The 17460-nt window shown below is 27.3% G+C and overlaps 2 protein-coding genes across 2 annotated transcripts in view; both read right to left on the bottom strand.

Moving 5' to 3' along the window:
- LOC111621346 (ATPase WRNIP1-like) overlaps positions 1-8952 on the bottom strand; it is a 13574-nt gene extending 4622 nt beyond the window's left edge. Inside the window, exons 1-3 of the mRNA XM_023363442.1 lie at positions 8890-8952; positions 6301-6524; positions 4805-4947 (exon numbers count right to left, since the gene is read on the bottom strand). Coding sequence (XP_023219210.1) covers positions 4805-4947; positions 6301-6524; positions 8890-8952 — 430 coding nt within the window. The remainder of the gene's footprint in view (positions 1-4804; positions 4948-6300; positions 6525-8889) is intronic.
- On the bottom strand, positions 8904-16036 carry LOC111621360 (ATPase WRNIP1 homolog C26H5.02c-like). The gene is made up of 3 exons (XM_023363471.1): positions 15667-16036; positions 13249-13435; positions 8904-9084 (listed from the first exon to the last, which is right to left on the bottom strand). The coding sequence occupies exons 1-3, from the start codon at positions 15931-15933 to the stop codon at positions 9041-9043; spliced, it is 498 nt and encodes a 165-aa protein (XP_023219239.1). The 5' UTR covers positions 15934-16036; the 3' UTR covers positions 8904-9040.
- Positions 16037-17460: the final 1424 nt, after the last annotated feature.

Here is a 17460-nt window from a genome sequence, read left to right as displayed (position 1 = left end):
AATCTTACCCGTTTTCACAGAATGCAAGAATTAGGTCCCCCGTTTCCAGACTAATTAGAGAATTTTTACGAGTCTAAAAATATGTTCGATTTCCCGCAAAAACGCAAAAAACTGCCTGTAAATCTTGCATGCCACTTTATATTAACACTTCCTTTGTTACTCAATACTTCCACTGTTAACACTTCCATTGTTGACACTTCCATTGTTACACATCTTCGAAGTCAACCACTTTCAACCCCATATCTCCTGCACCCTTATAGCACAGAATGCAAGAATTAGGTCCCCCATTTCCAGACTAATTAGAGAATTTTTACGTCCAGTCAAACGAACTATTTTCAATTTGATCAATTTTCTGGAATGTTTACAATCGTTCTATAATCGAACCAATTCGAATTTAAAACGGTTCGAATATTTTTAAAATCGAAATAGAAAATCATCGAAGTCAACCACTTTAAGCCCCCATATCTCCCGCACCCTTATAACTATCGAGACGCAACCACCATAGTGCACAAATGGAGACTTGGGGTTACTACCACATACAAACACCATTCATGTGTGATGTGTAGTTTTGGCTGAAAAGTGAAATATAGGGACGCACACGTCCATTTTTATATATATAGGCTTCCAACAATCAGGCAAATTGTTTTCACTTTAAGATAAACAATTTTTGGTTGTCGTTAAGAAACAGAAATGGTCTCTTTTTTTTTAAATAAAATTTTTAAACTTATCTATGAATTTACCACATATATGATTTGCATACTACTATAGATTATTGAATTTTAGCTTGTAGTTCAGAAATATTTAATTTCTGAACCAAACAACTTCACAACTAAAAAGTTACTTACATAATACTCTTAATAATTTCTAAATAACTGAAATGTTCATTTTGAAAAACATTTTAATAAATTATAAAGTTCTGAATATTTTAATTTAATGAAAAANCCTATGACTTACTCCTTCATTGCAAAATATCATTAATATTATATCTGATTTATTTTGCTTGTTGATCATAGATATTATAACTTATAAATCAAAGTAATTCCATAATATCATTATGTCATTGTCCAAGATATGTTCAGAATTTTTCAAGTCTGCATACTATCTGGACTTAAGCTAGAGAGTTCTTCAATAATAATTCATTATAAAGCATCACATTTCTGCAATCATTATTGGAATTCAGAGAATGTCTAAATTTGAAGTTTACTGCAGTTATGCTAAAAATATTTTCACTTGTGTTCTGTTGAGAAATTTTAAATAAATAAATAAATTGGCAATAAAATAATCATGGTTAATAATAATTTATTTGTTTTATTGCTGAAAAGCTATTATATATTAATATACTGTAAAATTTTAATTAAGTGTTATAAATGTTTCATATAACCTTGATAAAATGATAGTTAGAAGTTAGAAGTAATTTTGTTAGAAGTAAGAAATGCTTACAGAAAATCAGACTTAAAAGAATTAAACTTAATGTGAAAGTAATCAAAGACAGAAAGTTTTAGTTAATATCAAAACCAAAATTCTAATTCTGAAATTAAAATCTTCCAAAAAATTAATTTTATGGAAGACATTAAAAACAGTAACAAATGAAGCTTATTAGATTCTTTACAATTATAAAATCTGTTACTATATTGTAGAAACTGTTTGACATTTGTCTAACTACAAATAAAAAACAAAATTTAAAAAATTCTGAAATATGTACAAAGTTTTAAATTTTAAATAGCATATAAAAGCAATTATATGAAACCTAAATAAATAAAGAAATGATAAATGCAACAAAATTGCAAGTAAAAAAAGAGAAGATAATAGTCATTGAATTAAATGCAGCTAAAATCATAAAGTCAGTTTTTTTGGAAACAGCAAGTCTATTTATTTGAAAACCTGACAATATTTGATTCATTATAAAACAATAAAGAATAACCAGTAAAAGGAAATGTATGGTTTAGAAACATCATAATAAAAAAGACAATATAAATAGAAATTATATAAAAAGCATTAACATTTCTGCAAAACAAAAATAAAAAGTGTAGGAGAAACTTTATCTTAAAACACATGTCCTTATACAATTTGTTACAATATAAGCACTCAATAAACTTTAAAAAGAAAAAAATCAATTTATTTATGAAGAAGTCCAGTCAGAAGATAAATATTTTCAAAACTTCTTTGACCTTAACTTCATATGTTTTTTAAACTTTTTAAACATATGTCATGTTTAGTTCTGATTTTCATTAAATTAAATCTGAAACAAACATTTTGTCTGCTTAAAATTTAAAAAAAAATTCTAAAATTGAAATTGATTTAGTCTCAAAACTGTTTATCTTGGTTCTACCAAACGAACTAGAACTAGATGTTCTAGATAAGCATATATTAGCTTAGCAAATAGTTAAATATTAATTGAATTAAATAATAATCATAAACACATATTTAAATACATATATGTGTTTATAAGTATATAAGCTTTGCAGTTCTCTAACTATAGAAGAAAATTATTTTAGGATGTAAGCATTACAAGGATCTCAGTAATCAAGGATGTAAACAAAAATATTGAACAAGAAAATGTTCATTTTAGCAATTTTCTCCAATACACACTTCAAATATTTAATTGTATGCACTATTTATCTGTTTATATTATGCAATTTTTTTGCTAAAATAACTTCTAAAATTATCTAGTTATTCTAGAAAACAAAGTTTTCTAGAATAACTAGATAATGTTTAACAGAAGTGTGGCCTACAAATTTAGTAGTACAGTACATGTATATTTAGAAGCTGCTGACCAACATCTCAAAAATGAAAATTGTGACATGTCAGAATATTGACAATTAAAACTCAAAATGGTTAGAATACTAATAGACTAAAGTATCAACAGGTTCAAAAACTTGACATGCTGAATTTTGAAATGTTCAGAATTCTGACTGATTAAAAATTCTGATATTAGCAAATATTTTCAAGCTAAAATTAAAAAACAAAAAAATTTTTTTAATTAAAAGTAATTTCTTGTCAACAGAAACATTTTGTTAAAGTTCCCTAACTGATATTAATCTTAATAATAAAATATTTTTTTATGATAATGGGACCATCAGATCCAGTAAGATAAAATAACAGTGCAGGTTAAGTCTGAAACACAAAAACAGATCTGTACAGGTAAAAATAAAGATATTTTGTGTTGATTTTTCTGATTAAGTTCTCCTCTATTTACTATATGGAAACTACACCAGTGTAATAAGTCCTATTAATAAACAAAGTCCAAAGTAAACAAGGATAAAATCAAAAATCAATAAAAGTAAGGACCTAGAGGAAAAAAGAATTAATATTTTTTATGGTACTTGATGAAAAGCAAATTCAAAATATTTTGAAAAACTTGTCTTTAAGTTTTTTCCTGAATAGATTACATTAAATCACTTAAGGAATATCCAAACCGCAAACAAATATAAGAATTTATTTTATCATTTCACAGTTGCAATTAATTTGCAAACTATAGATATACAAAATTTCAAGATTTGCATAAAATATTAAATACTGTTAAAAACAATTTTGGACAAAATTCTGTTCTCTAACAGTGACCTAAATAATCAGCATTTAATATTACTTACAACTGCATGTAATAAAATATATTTCAATTTAAAAAATTTTTTATATGTTTAATAATGTGTATGTATGTATGTATGTATGTATGTATGTATGTATATGTACATATGTACAGTACCTATGTATTCGTAATTACAGTTAAACCTCAAAAAGTCATCATCATCAGTTTGGCAAAAATGGTCTTTTATATGATATCAGTGAGTAAGTAAACAATTGACAATATTCATGTAATGGGCAATAGTGTAATATGTTACAAAAATTTAAATTTATTAAATTGACCATTAATAAATTTTATGAATTTTATAAAATTATCAATAATCTGAAAAAAAAATTAATTTTTTTGTTACACAATTAAAATTATTAAAATAAAAATTCATAAATGATAAACAGCTTAGTATACATTATATTTATCATTTTTTGCACTTTTATTTTAAGTTTTAGAATAGTTCATTAACAACTGCCCTCAAATCATGAATGTAAAGCATAACTGAGAGATTTGTAAAAAAATTAGAATATAGTACCAGTATTTTGAAAACAAATTTTATCATTATTTGATTATTAGAAGTTCTCTCAAATATATAATTTTCCCTAACTAACTAATTTTAAAACATTGTAAAATGTTTTAAAATTTAAATGAGCCAATTTTTTTCAACTGATATAGATTATACTTAAATTCTAACATCTTGATCTATTTTATAAAATCTCTGAATAATTTCAGCATAAAATTTTCAACAAGAAAGAAGAAAACTCAAAAAGTACTTTTCTGTTAATGGGATGCCAGTTGATTTTTACTGCTATGTGTAGAGAAATTACTATTTTATTATGTGTCATTTACATTTTGAAAAAAAATATTTATATTTATATATATGGGAAAAATTAAAAATTAACAAATAAATAAACTTACAACAAGGTTTTTCCACATTACATGGGAGACATAAACCTGCAAATTTCATTTATCATTGCCATAAAACATTTCAGTCTTTGAGTGTAATCAATGCCACATGAACTCAATTAGATACAAATCTAAGTGATGATGGGAAGTGCCATGCTGTCATTTACTTCTACATTTTGCACTCCCCATAATCTTTCTACATTTTGCATATAGCATCCAGTTTCCGAGTCTATAAAGTTGTACTTATGGTTAGCATGCAAGTGTTCGAATCTGGCGTCTTCTAATTTTCAGGTTTGTATGCTTTCTAACAGTCAGAGTAGATTATACTCCTTTCTCTCATGTTATTCCTTATTGCGGTAATCAAAGTTTTAGCTGAATGGTCAGGAATGGTCACTAAGAAATACTCTTTCAATTCATGGCAAATCCCAAATACCCACTGCTGTGGAAGAACACATCCAACATGTTGCTTTCTGCACATAAAGAGACTTTCATCCACATCTACAACTTTGTTTGAACCCACCTATTTTTACTACCAGTTGAGAAATTAATGAATTGGCACATACATCATGCATGTAATTATTTTACTTGACAGTCATACAGTGATTCATTCCTAACTGTAGTTGACAAAATTACACAGAAATCTACTCTAGACACTAGAAATAAATAAACTAAAGATCAGTTAGAAAAGAAATATGGGAACCTTCAAACTAGTTGCAACTTCACAAACCTTTCTTTTCACAACACAATCTAATGTTGCATTTCCATTTTGGTGCTTCAGTACTAACAAAATACAAATTCATTTTGTGACTTCTTGAACAAATTTGTTCAGCATGTAAGACACCTTTATATTGGAAACAAAGAATTGCAGTTTCTTTGTATTTTGGTAATTGCCATACTGTGAAATCCATTTGCACTCAAAAATGAGAAAACGAAAGTTCAAAAAGAACAACTACCATTAACATTAAAGACAAAATTAAAGTATCAAAGTTTGTTTTGCATTCATACTCCCAACAAACTTAATTTACATGTCCACAAGATGTCAAACGACACAACAAAATCACCACATAAATACATAAAGCAGTTTAGGAAATCAACAGGAATTTAATTTTTTTGTTTTAATTTTAGCTGAATTTAAGATTTCTTTTTTCAAATTTTAGAAAATTTCATATTTTAACTATAATTTAAACATAGACATGATATTAAATGTTGCAATGAAATCAATGCAAAAATATACAAATAATTTTAGAAATTTAACATGTATCAACAATTATTGATTTTTCCAATCCATTTTTTTAAAATTTTTAATCAAGTTTTACTAAAAAAGTGTTTTTTTTTCTAATCCAATTGTCTTTAATTACCCTCCAACCTTTATGTTATGTGAATAAAGAGACAGAATCACACATCAGATTACAGTTACTACTGGCCTCCCATTAACAGAAAAATATCTTTAAAAATATTAAAAGTAAACTTTTAACCAATCCTAAATAAAATTATATAAAACACCAAATAAAATGGAATTCAAATATATACATGCCTGTGCGATCATATAATAAATGTAGTCTTTTTAAACCCTTAGTAATATGTTCAGTTTTTAGAATACAAACTCTATCTTCTGTTTGATTTTCTTCAGCTGAATTTAAAGACTGTATAGCTATTTCTAAACAGTTTAATGCAAAACGAGCATCACCATCACAAAGTTCTGATAAATTTTTTATAGCAGATTTTTCTATAAACTTTCTATTAAAAAATAAAAGTCAATTTTATTAAAAGATAATAAACTACATAAAGTTCAAAAAATTAAAATTTTTTCATTTATAATTTACCCTTTGGCAATTTCATCCAAGCTATTGATGTTTTCAATTATTTTGAAACTTATTTTGTCTGCTGCTCTCTGTAATATTTCTTGAATGCGTTGCACTCCTAATTTTTCTAAAATTACTACTCGGCAACGAGAAAGAAGAGCTGAATTCAAAGAAAATGATGGATTTTCTGTTGTAGCTCCAAGTAATACTATAGTACCATTTTCAACAAATGGTAAGAAAGTGTCCTAGAAAATAAACCAATAAATTATTATTAAAAATATATGAAATTATTATAAATAGTAAACAGTATATAACAGGAGAAAAATTTTAAATATTAATTTAATTAAAATTTGAATTTGTATTTTGGTATATTTTTATCCAAACTACCATTGTGGCATTCCATTACGTATTCTACTGAAAGAAAGTCGTTAAAAATGTCCAAAAACATTTTCGTTATTAAATTTTTGCTGTTTATTCAAGGTTATTTGAGTGTGTTTAATTAAAAAATATCTTCAAATAACAAAATAAACAATTTACTGGATAAATCTTTTGATTCTCAACTTCTGATAATCTTTTCATAACATAAATATCAAATCCATAGTATACTATTATTATGTAGTAGTCCTACATAATTCAACTAAAACAAAAACTATATCTTAAATAAAGACAGATAACAAAGAACCATAAATTTGTCCATTACAAGATCATACATCCAAAGAAGTTTCTCTCCAAGTCAGGAAACTATTTTCCCCAGGTTGGACAAGCCACTAATGCAAACCAAAAACCACAGATGGCCCACATATTGTCTAGTAATATATAATCCCTCAGAACTTAGCAATTTTCTTGATACAGATGGTCTTCTCACAACTTAAAACCAATTTTTATTGTAAATAAAAATATAAAGTTAGTTTATTATATTATCTACATAATCTAAATTTAATATATATTTTATTACTTAAGATACTCATATTCTAACTTTCATTTTCATTTCATTTAAGTTAAAAAAAAACTTCACACCTTTTTAAAACAACAATTTATTATTTTTTTTCTAATATTTTTGGATGTATTTAATACCCATCTTTGGGCATCTTTACAGATGCCTGAGAAGTAATAAATTGCTGGTGTAAAAAAGTCTGGAGTGTTTTTAAATTACTTAAGACATCCCAAAGATATATTGCTTATGTCATAAACAAAAATATTACAGAAAACACTCACCTACCTAAAATATTGTAGGAGAACATTTTTTAAACTGGTGATATATAATTAAAATGTTTGTAATGGGACTTAAATTATATTAATTTAGGCCTGTTTATAATGTAATCCTCTATTACTGTGCAGTGTGGTTGGAAATAAATCTTGAACATGTATGTTTTAAATTGCAGATTGTAATTAATGTCAATTTCTCTGAAAATTTGTTCTACAACAGATATATATATATATATATATTTTTTATGTATAGCTGATGAGGGTCTTATGTACCAAAATGCATACCAGCAATAAAGTTTCATTCTGATGGTAGAAGTGTCATTTTGGTGTTATCAGTAGCAGTGTGATAAGTCTCTGTTATCTATTCTATAGTATTTGAGATATTAGTTTCAATTTTTTTCTTTTTAATTCTATGTATCTAGCTATATAAAGCATACAGAAATATATAAATTAATTCTTAAAACATTTATCATTATTTCAGATATCTATTTTAAACAAATTTTAAAAGTACCCAATAAATATAGATACCTTATTAAATGGAATTTTTTGTAAAACATTAATTTAATAAATTTTAAACAAGTAAGTAACTATATTAAGAACTGTTCTGAATTTGTTTTACAGTTTATTTGAGAAAGGAAGAAAATAGTTAAATAATATTTTTATTAAATTTTTATAACTGGAACTAATATACACTCTTACAGGGTATTTTTTAATTAACAATATCCTTATCAAGATGTAATTTGCTGAAACATAAACTTTGAACATGAAACTACTGTATTTTCATTATCTTACACACACTGAAGTCTTTCTCAATAAAAGTGATTGCTTGAAAAATAATACAAACTTCACTTATAATTGTTTTGTACCATTTAGTCTGTTATTGAAATAATTTCATTATTTTATTGATATAAATATAAAATTGTTACAAATAAACAGTTATTGTGCTTAGTTTATGATTTTTATTGAATGATAATAAACCTACTCATTTATTCAAAATTAACAAAATATTAAACTTTTTAACTTTCTAAAATACTTGTAATTTTAAATTATATTGGATATAGTGTATTAACTTATATAGCTTATAAATCTTCATCTACTTTCTTACACTTGTCAAATGAAATAATTACAGTTCAACAGATTTCAATATCAATAATAAACTTAAACAGCAATGACCATATTCATAAATTGGACAAGAGTGAAATATGATTTCAAACTCACAATTCAGTCTAATTCAGTCTAATTCCAAAATCAAATCAGTAATTTGATCTGAATTCCTAGTTCTTTTAGAAACTATCCAAACCATAAATATTTGATAAAATAGCAACAATTTTGATGTTTTTCTATAAAACAAAACTAAAACTTTAATCTAAAACATTAAATTATAAATTACAATAAAGTTTATACCTGTTGAAGTTTATTAAAGCGATGAATTTCATCAATGAAGAGTATTGTCTTCTTCTTAAACATTCTTTGAGCTGATTTTGCAGCTTCAATAGCATCTTTCACATCTTTAACACCTGAAGAAGCAGCAGATAATTTGACAAATCTAATTTTACTATATTCTTGACTTCTTTTTGCAATTATATGGGCCAAAGTTGTCTATAAAGATAGCATTAATTAGTATACTGAACTTTATTCATTTTTATTCAATATATAAACAAATAATTTTAAACATCTATATGAAAGAATGTGTAGTTCATAAAATTTAAGATTAAATAATCAAATATAGTACATTACACATACAAGGTGTGTCTGAAAAGTTTGGTGAATGGTCCCATAGTTGAATAACTGTGCTGGTTAGGATGCTGTGCTCATGCAGACGTAGTGAGAGACTTGCCAACTAGTGGCCTAGCGTCGAAATCATGACAGTTAAACAGGAATGTGCGCAACAAACAATGCAACACAGTCAGTGTGAGAAGGAATGTCACTGCGAAATGGAGCACGCGTGAACATCAAGTTTTGCTTCAAATTAGGCAAAACAGTAATGGAGACACATGAAATGTTAGTGAAAGTGTATAGCATGGAAGCAGTGAGTAAAAAGTGTGTTTTTGAATGATTTAAACGCTTCAGAGACAAAGGAAGATGTTGATGATGAGCCTCATTCTGGTCGATCGTCAACAAGCACAACTCCAGACAACATCAAAGGGCTCACACTGTCCTTGCTTATCTTCAAATCTTCTGCTATCATTCTCAAAGACAGGTGCCAATCATCTGCAATCATCCATCGCACTCATTCGATGTTGTCTGGAGTTGTGCTTGTTGATGTCGACCAGAATGAGGCTCATCATCAACATCTTCCTTTGTCTCTGAAGTGTTTAAACCATTCAAAAACACACTTTTTACTCACTGCTTCCACGCCATACACTTTCACTAACATTTCATGTGTCTCCGTTACCGTTTTGCCTAATTTGAAACAAAACTTGATGTTCATGTGTTGCTCCATTTCGCAGTGACACACCTTCTCACACTGACTGTGTTGCATTGTTTGTTGCACACACTTCTGTTTAACTGTCATGATTTCGACGCTAGGGGCCACTAGTTGGCAAGTCTCTCACTATGTCTGCATGAGTGCAGCATCCTAGCCAGCATGGTTATTCAACTATGGGACCATTCATCAAACTTTTCAGATGCACCTTGTAAAACATAATATATATAATGAAAAAAATTCAATGTCAAATAATTCCAAATCAACATATTATCCATACATAGCTTAAACAACAAAAGACAAAAGTTAAGAACTGGATGCAAATGAATTTTTACCACACCTGCCTGAAGTCCTGATCTTGCATCATCAAATTATTATCTTTTCTGGTCAACAGAACACTTTTTATATAGACAATGCTTCCAAAAACTGGAGCAAGTTGAGATTGCAGTGCAAGAATGTTTCACATCAAAAAATAAAGAATGGTATCAGAAGGATTACAAGAATTGGATGAAAGAAGGATTCATAGATAACAATGGTCTGTATTTTAAACAGTAGAACTAGTTTATGTAATTTTTATAATAAATAAATTTCTTTAACTAAATTGCTAATTTATGGGATATCCTCTATATTTACTAGTCATATTACTTTCACTTCTTCCCATAAATACAGTAGGTGACTAACTGAAAAAGATACGAATATCGTTGGTCCAAAATTTCTATATTATCTCTATTGGAACATATACTATAGTATAAAAAGAAATAAGTACAGTACCAACTTAAAATAAGATCAAGTGACTTCCTGGTTGCTAATCACTTCTTGCTTGTCCAATCAAGATGAGGACATACATACGATCTATGTTATTTGTTCATATTTCTTTTATGATATCTTTTAAAATATATAATTACTTTTTCCATGTTTTGAAACCATGTCGTATCTTTATATCTATACTAATATTATAAAGAGGTAATGTTTGTAAGTTTGGATGTAGCGGGTAATCTCCAAAACTACTCATCCGATTTCAAAAATTCTTTCACCAATATTTAGAGTGGAACTTCAGGGTGGACATAGGCTGTATATTATTCCATAAACATTCATATAAATTAAAACATATCATCTAGGATTAAGGCTTTTATCTCCAACAGATGGTGCTAATTCCGCGAGTACGATGACCTAAGTTTGCTTTTCTGTGAGGATGAACTAAAGCAGATCATCTTCTATCTATCAATATAAATAAAAATGTAATGTTCGTTTGTTCCTACTGATTCCTTTGAAATTCTGACACAATGCTGCATTCGAATGCGCACATGTTTTTATATAATATACGTGTCGAAATTTCCCTCACTGGGGGAGATGGACAGGATTAAGGCTTACAGTAAAGAACTCTGCTTCTATTTATACTATTTTAGATGCAGTTATTTTGCGTTTTTGATTGCGTTTTAATAGGGTACGTCAAGAGAATGTACACTAAGAAGGGATTTTTCGAAAAATTCCCCCCCCCCGGGGAAAGTGTCATACATTTATAATAGATACATTTTGAGCCACAACAATGCGTGGCGGAGTCTGCTAGTTTGTTTTATAAATGCAATGTAGTGTAATAACGATCACTTGTCACTATTCATTCTTTTATTTCAATATTTGTTGAAATAAAAGAATGAATAGTGCCAAGTGATCATTATTACGCTACATTGCATTTATAAAACAAATATCATTATTTCTTATATGTGTGTCCAATAAAACTTGTTTATTATGATTCTGTAAGAAATATTTGTTCATGTATTAGAAACCTGATCAATAGAAGGTTTCACCAAATTCCCACAAAACATATACCAGTGTATAGAGCACTTATTGTCATATGCCCTGGGCATAGATGTGTTGTAAGATTGATCCTTATAAATCTTCCCTAGAATAGTGCTTCCTGTTGTAGATCATTGGTCTAAAAATAATATGGACATGATAATAGGGACCACCCACTAGTGGGTGATTTAAGCTTTCATGGTAGGCGATACGGATTTTGTCCAATGCTGAAACTACTTTCTGTTATCACCGTCTATCTATGACCCACTGACAGAGCAGATTGTACTGCACTTTAGTGCACATGACGAGGGTGGGGCATAAAGTGGCCATCACTATTATGCCCCACCCTCGTAATAGTGTTGAGTTCGTTTCATGGTGGGGGCCAGCATTGCCAGATTTAATTACTTTGCAGTTGCATTAAATTAAGTTACTATGGAACCAGTGGGTGGTTATAAAATTTTACTACCAACAAAGATATAAAAGTGGGCAGTAGGTATAAAAAGGTTGACTACCCCTAACTTAAACAGATTTGCTCTACTACCCAGTGTTCTATTAATAGGAGACTTACAAATGTAAAATATGAGAGAAAACTATCTTAAGTGGACTGTTGTCTTATCCAATGCTCTGTTAAGTGGACTTGAGTGTAATAGATTATGAACCAATACATCAAAAACTTTTATATTGTTTAATAAACTAACTTACCATACACAACCTCTCCTGAAACGATCATAAATATATTAAGTTTACCCAACCTTAATAAAAATTTTTATATTTTAATCACCTTTTTTCCTTAAATATTATTTGTATAATAGTTTAATTCCGATAAATAATTGTATACTTGCTTACTGGAGAAATCAACTTAAAAATAAAAAACCATTCAACTATCCAGCATAATTCTTTAATAACATAAAAACGTTTTCAAACGCATTAAGCGCTCATCATCAGTTATTTAATATAAAAGTTATTTATATATAAATAACTGATGATGAATGCTTAATGCGTTTGAAAACATTTTTATGTTATTAAAGAATTATGCTGGATAATTGAACGGATTTTTATTTTTAGTTTAATTCCTTCTTTCTTTCTCACACTTAGAATACCATTCTTTTATACCTGAAACAAATCATGTATCTAACAATTATAGGGATTAAACTTTTTTCAACATTGCTTCTTCTGTAGAATTGTTGATTCTGTTCATCTTATAAGACTGTTTATAGTGTTTTTAAATAAATTCAAAACCATTTGTAATAAAAAAAAAACAAATTTGATAACTTTCTATTAACATTGTATTTAGTTTTTTTTATATTTGTTCCTTTTTTATTAAGGACTGTTATATTTTTTTATTTCAGGAGGAGGATATCTTTGTCTTTTGGCATTGCCAATGTATTTTAAAAATATAATAAAATTTTATTAAACATAAGTGTTTATAAATAAATTATTTAAACACCAAAACTAATATTTAAATTGTACAATTACATTCTTAAACATTTTGCTTCTATTAAATAGAATGTATTTTTAAACTAGAAAAAAGTAACATACTTTACCACAGCCTGGTGGACCCCAAAATATCATTGAAGGAATTTCATTTTTTTCAATTAATTTTCTTAATATACATTCTTCACCAAGAACATGTTCCTGTCCACTATATTCATTTAATGAATTTGGTCTCATTTGATCAGCAAGTGGTGCAAAAAGTTTTGAAGGTGTTTTATCATCAATACTATGTGAAGTCTAAAATACAACAGGATTACTATAAAACTATTTTAATAACAATATAAAAGACAACATATAAATAATGAATAAGAGAAATAAAGTTACTATTCAAAATCAATAAAATATATTTACCTAATCAAAATCTGATCCCATAAATAAATATAATGTTATATAATGTTATAATATACTTCAGTTAAACATAAATATATTCTTTATGACACAACATATAGAATAAGAATAAAGCAAACTGTCTATTGGCATTAAAATTGTTTATTTGCAGAATATTTAATTAAAAACAAATATTTTCAACACTTCAAAATGTCATCTTCAGGATGAACATATACATTCGAATTATGATTTTTAAAAAAGTATACTAAAATTAATATATTTTTTAAAATTGTAATTCACATGGTATATAACTCAACCTAACAATGACATTTTGAAATGTCAAAAGTACTCATTTTTAATTAAATATTCTGCAAATAAATAACTTTAATGCCAATAGACAGTTTGCTTTATTCTTATTCAGTTGAATATTTATTTATTTAAAGAAAACCATCTTAATGGAATGAAAACATCTGCGATATGTATTTTTTATTAGACTATATTAAGACTAATTAATAATTATAAACAAAGCAATTTGGCTAGAGTACATCTAGCCAAATTAACCCAATAAAAATTCAGCAGATATTACAAATACATCAGGTTATGTGTGTTATTATATACATGTTTCTCTTTTTTAGATCTACAGAGTTAGTTTAGTTTACACATCTAAATGCTATTCATGGGAATGAATAAAACTGTATCAGGAAAACACTATGTGGATTAACATATCTGAGATCTTAAGCACCAACTAATTTTAGAATCACTTTAATTATGAGACCACTATATTTATAATTATCTCTATTTTGAGTCCCTTAAACTTGAGATCTAAATAAACATTTATTTTGTTTTTAGGGAAATGTCTTGTTTTAAAATTAAAAAAAAGTCATCCTGAAATATTTTAACATATTCTTTTTTTTGTTAGAATTTATTTAAAGGATCTACATTGTGTTTAACAGATTAAATACTCAAAATTTATCTTTGTAACAGGCAACTCCATAGGAATAAATTAAATGAAACCAAATAATTACCAGATTTAAATTGAGCTACTTCACCACTACTATTAAATCTACTACTACTATAATTTAATTTATTTCTGGTAATAGTTTGGTTTCATTTTGTTCTCCAGTTGAATATATTATTTTTAAGTTTAAGGATCTTAAGATGAGACAAATTTTGTCTTGAAAAACTTTTAATCAAAGTAATGACTCTTTGCACGTTGAAGCATTTATATATTTTTTTCCTGAAACTTAATATTTCCATATATATTTAAAATTTTATTAAATTTTCAATAAATATATTTTGATTTGATCAATACTAAGGTGACTATTTATCCTGGACTTTTGGAGTCAGCTCCAAAAATGGAAATTTTGTTCTAATTTTTGATTTTATTTCAATTTTCTGCATTTACTAAACACTATCATCAAATCCTGAAATACATTGTTATGAAAAATATCACTGCAGCAAAACTCCTCTTAAGAGCCTGTCAAATCCACTTTTGCATATATTATTAATTAAATAGAATTTAGAATTTATTTTTAGTCCAAAAAATAACTTTTCAGATTCATTCTATATAATCTGTATTTGTACTATAGACTATATGTCTCAAAAAGTATAGGTTATACCAGAAAATCATACATTTTTGTTTTATTTCATAGCAAAACAAGTTAAATAATTTGAATATTGTATATTTATAATTGTAATTTTGGAGAAATTGTCACATTCAATAAATCTCTGAGATATACAATATCATTTCAAATATCAAACATCCAAATTCCTTTCTCAAGTAGTTCATTCGTTGTTAGTAATTTAGCCTTAATAGTCTGATAAAGGAATCCAGTTGATATTTGAAGTAATTATCAGACAGGTTGTATTTATTATATACATAGTTATCATTTCAAGTTTTCAAATTGTTCACTATTGATGTTCATACTCTTGATTACTGATATGTTAAAAAGAATCCTGTTGAGATTCTGGCATACATTTTTTCAATTGCTTGCCTGACTAAATATTGAAGGTTTCCTATTGAAAATGTTTGAATTTGGGATGATTTCAGTGTATATTTTGAAATACCATATAGAAGTATAAAATATAAATGCCATTTTAATCTATACACATCTATATATTTCTTTCCACGTTTAACTTACTTTAGGACTAGGTAAAAAATTTTTCGGTTTCTTTTCAAAATCTAAAAATGATTTCTGACATAAATTTCCATTTTCCGAAACAGATTTTGGTAAATTATCAACTGAATTCGACTTAATCTTTTTTGCTTCAAAGAAGTTGGAAGTTTCTCCGCTCGATCGTTTCGAAGCGTTGTGTGAAGATTCCGTTTTCTCTAGACATTTATCTAAATGAGAGTTAATGACGTCGTTTTTAAACTTGAGAGAGCAGACTGGACATTCAACATCCATTGTATAATATTAACAACGAAAAAATAAATTTTAAAATACCATATGTAAAATATAAACCACGCTTAGATATACCGTATATCCATTTAGCGCGAATCAGCTGTTATACACGTGATACAAAAAAGTGTTGCCAAACAGAAAATACTTTTAAATTTTTACTAAAATTTTATATGAAAAATAAAATTCTGTATTGATTACTTCATATATATTTTATACATTATTTTTTAATATACAAAATTATTAATATACTAGCTGCACTGGGTTTTTATTTGTGGGCAAAAAGTAACGATAGTGAAGATTAAGATAATTAAATTATAGCCCAAAGACTATATACTATCAAGGATAGCCAGATCCCTATTCTACAATGTTAGCCAGGAATGACAAGTTAGTGACGTCAGCACGAGTCCTGACCTCTCTGTTTACATAGAGCAGGGTGTGCACGTGTTTAGTATTCGCTTTTAATATTCGTCCAATTTTGTGATTAACCAAGTGATTTATTTTAATATTTCTATAATTGTTTTATTTGACAAAGTTTTTTATAAGGTAAGATGATTTAAATATAAGTCATTAAATATTTAAAGCTATATTTTTATGTTAGGGGAAGAACAAAATGCTGAGTACTAGGTGTGCTGTGTATGGTTGCAATAATAACCTTCTTTTTTCAAATTGGAAGCAACCTGTTTACATCGGGTTTGATCAAAAAATGACAAGAGAAATACTTTTAAAATTAATAGCAGAACTTTATTTACTATCGTATAATGTAGTAGCTTGCGTCAGTGACTGTAGTTGCAGTAACATAAGTTTATGGAAAGAATTGAATGTGAATATCAATGAAACGTTTATTATGAATCAATTATTATTATCAATGAAACGTATATTAGAGATATAAATATGTGGTTCGACATTTTTAATAGCTATGCACCAAAAGGTTCTGTTCCAAGCAAAAATGGATATGGTGTAGACTTGGAATTACAAGAAGAACATTTAAATAAAATGATAAAAATAATCTCAACAATGAGAGCAAGTGGAAAAAATGCCCTCCAAATTTTCCAGAAAGGAATGATAATCTCAATGAAATCGCTAATTGATCTTTTTCAAGATATGAAATCGACTTTTGATATAAAATACATCTGCACTCACAATTTAAATCAAGATTGTCTGGAAAACTTTTTTTTTTAAAATTAGAAGCCGGGATCCTAATGAACATCCAAGCCCATTAAATGCTATATATAGGATTAGATTGATTATTTTAGGTAAGAATCCTGGTATTTTAGAGTCAAAAGTAAATACTACAGATCGAAGACAAGAGGAATATATTATACCCAAAGTTTTAGAGAAAGCACATGTAGAAGTATCAAGTGAAAATACAGACCAATATACTGAATGTAAAACTACTTTTTCTTCAAATAAATCTTCAGGAAACTCTACATGCAATCTAGACTTTAACACAATCTCTGAAGAAACTTCCTACGATGCTCTCGAGTATATAGCAGGATATTTTGCCTATAAATATAAAGAAAAATACCCAAA

The sequence above is a fragment of the Centruroides sculpturatus genome, unplaced genomic scaffold (genome assembly GCF_000671375.1).
Source record: "Centruroides sculpturatus isolate CEXI.00-Female unplaced genomic scaffold, Cexi_2.0 scaffold275, whole genome shotgun sequence".
Taxonomy (NCBI): Eukaryota; Metazoa; Arthropoda; class Arachnida; order Scorpiones; family Buthidae; genus Centruroides; species Centruroides sculpturatus.
Note: the sequence above shows the minus strand (reverse complement) of the source record. Positions and strands in the feature narration are given on the sequence as shown.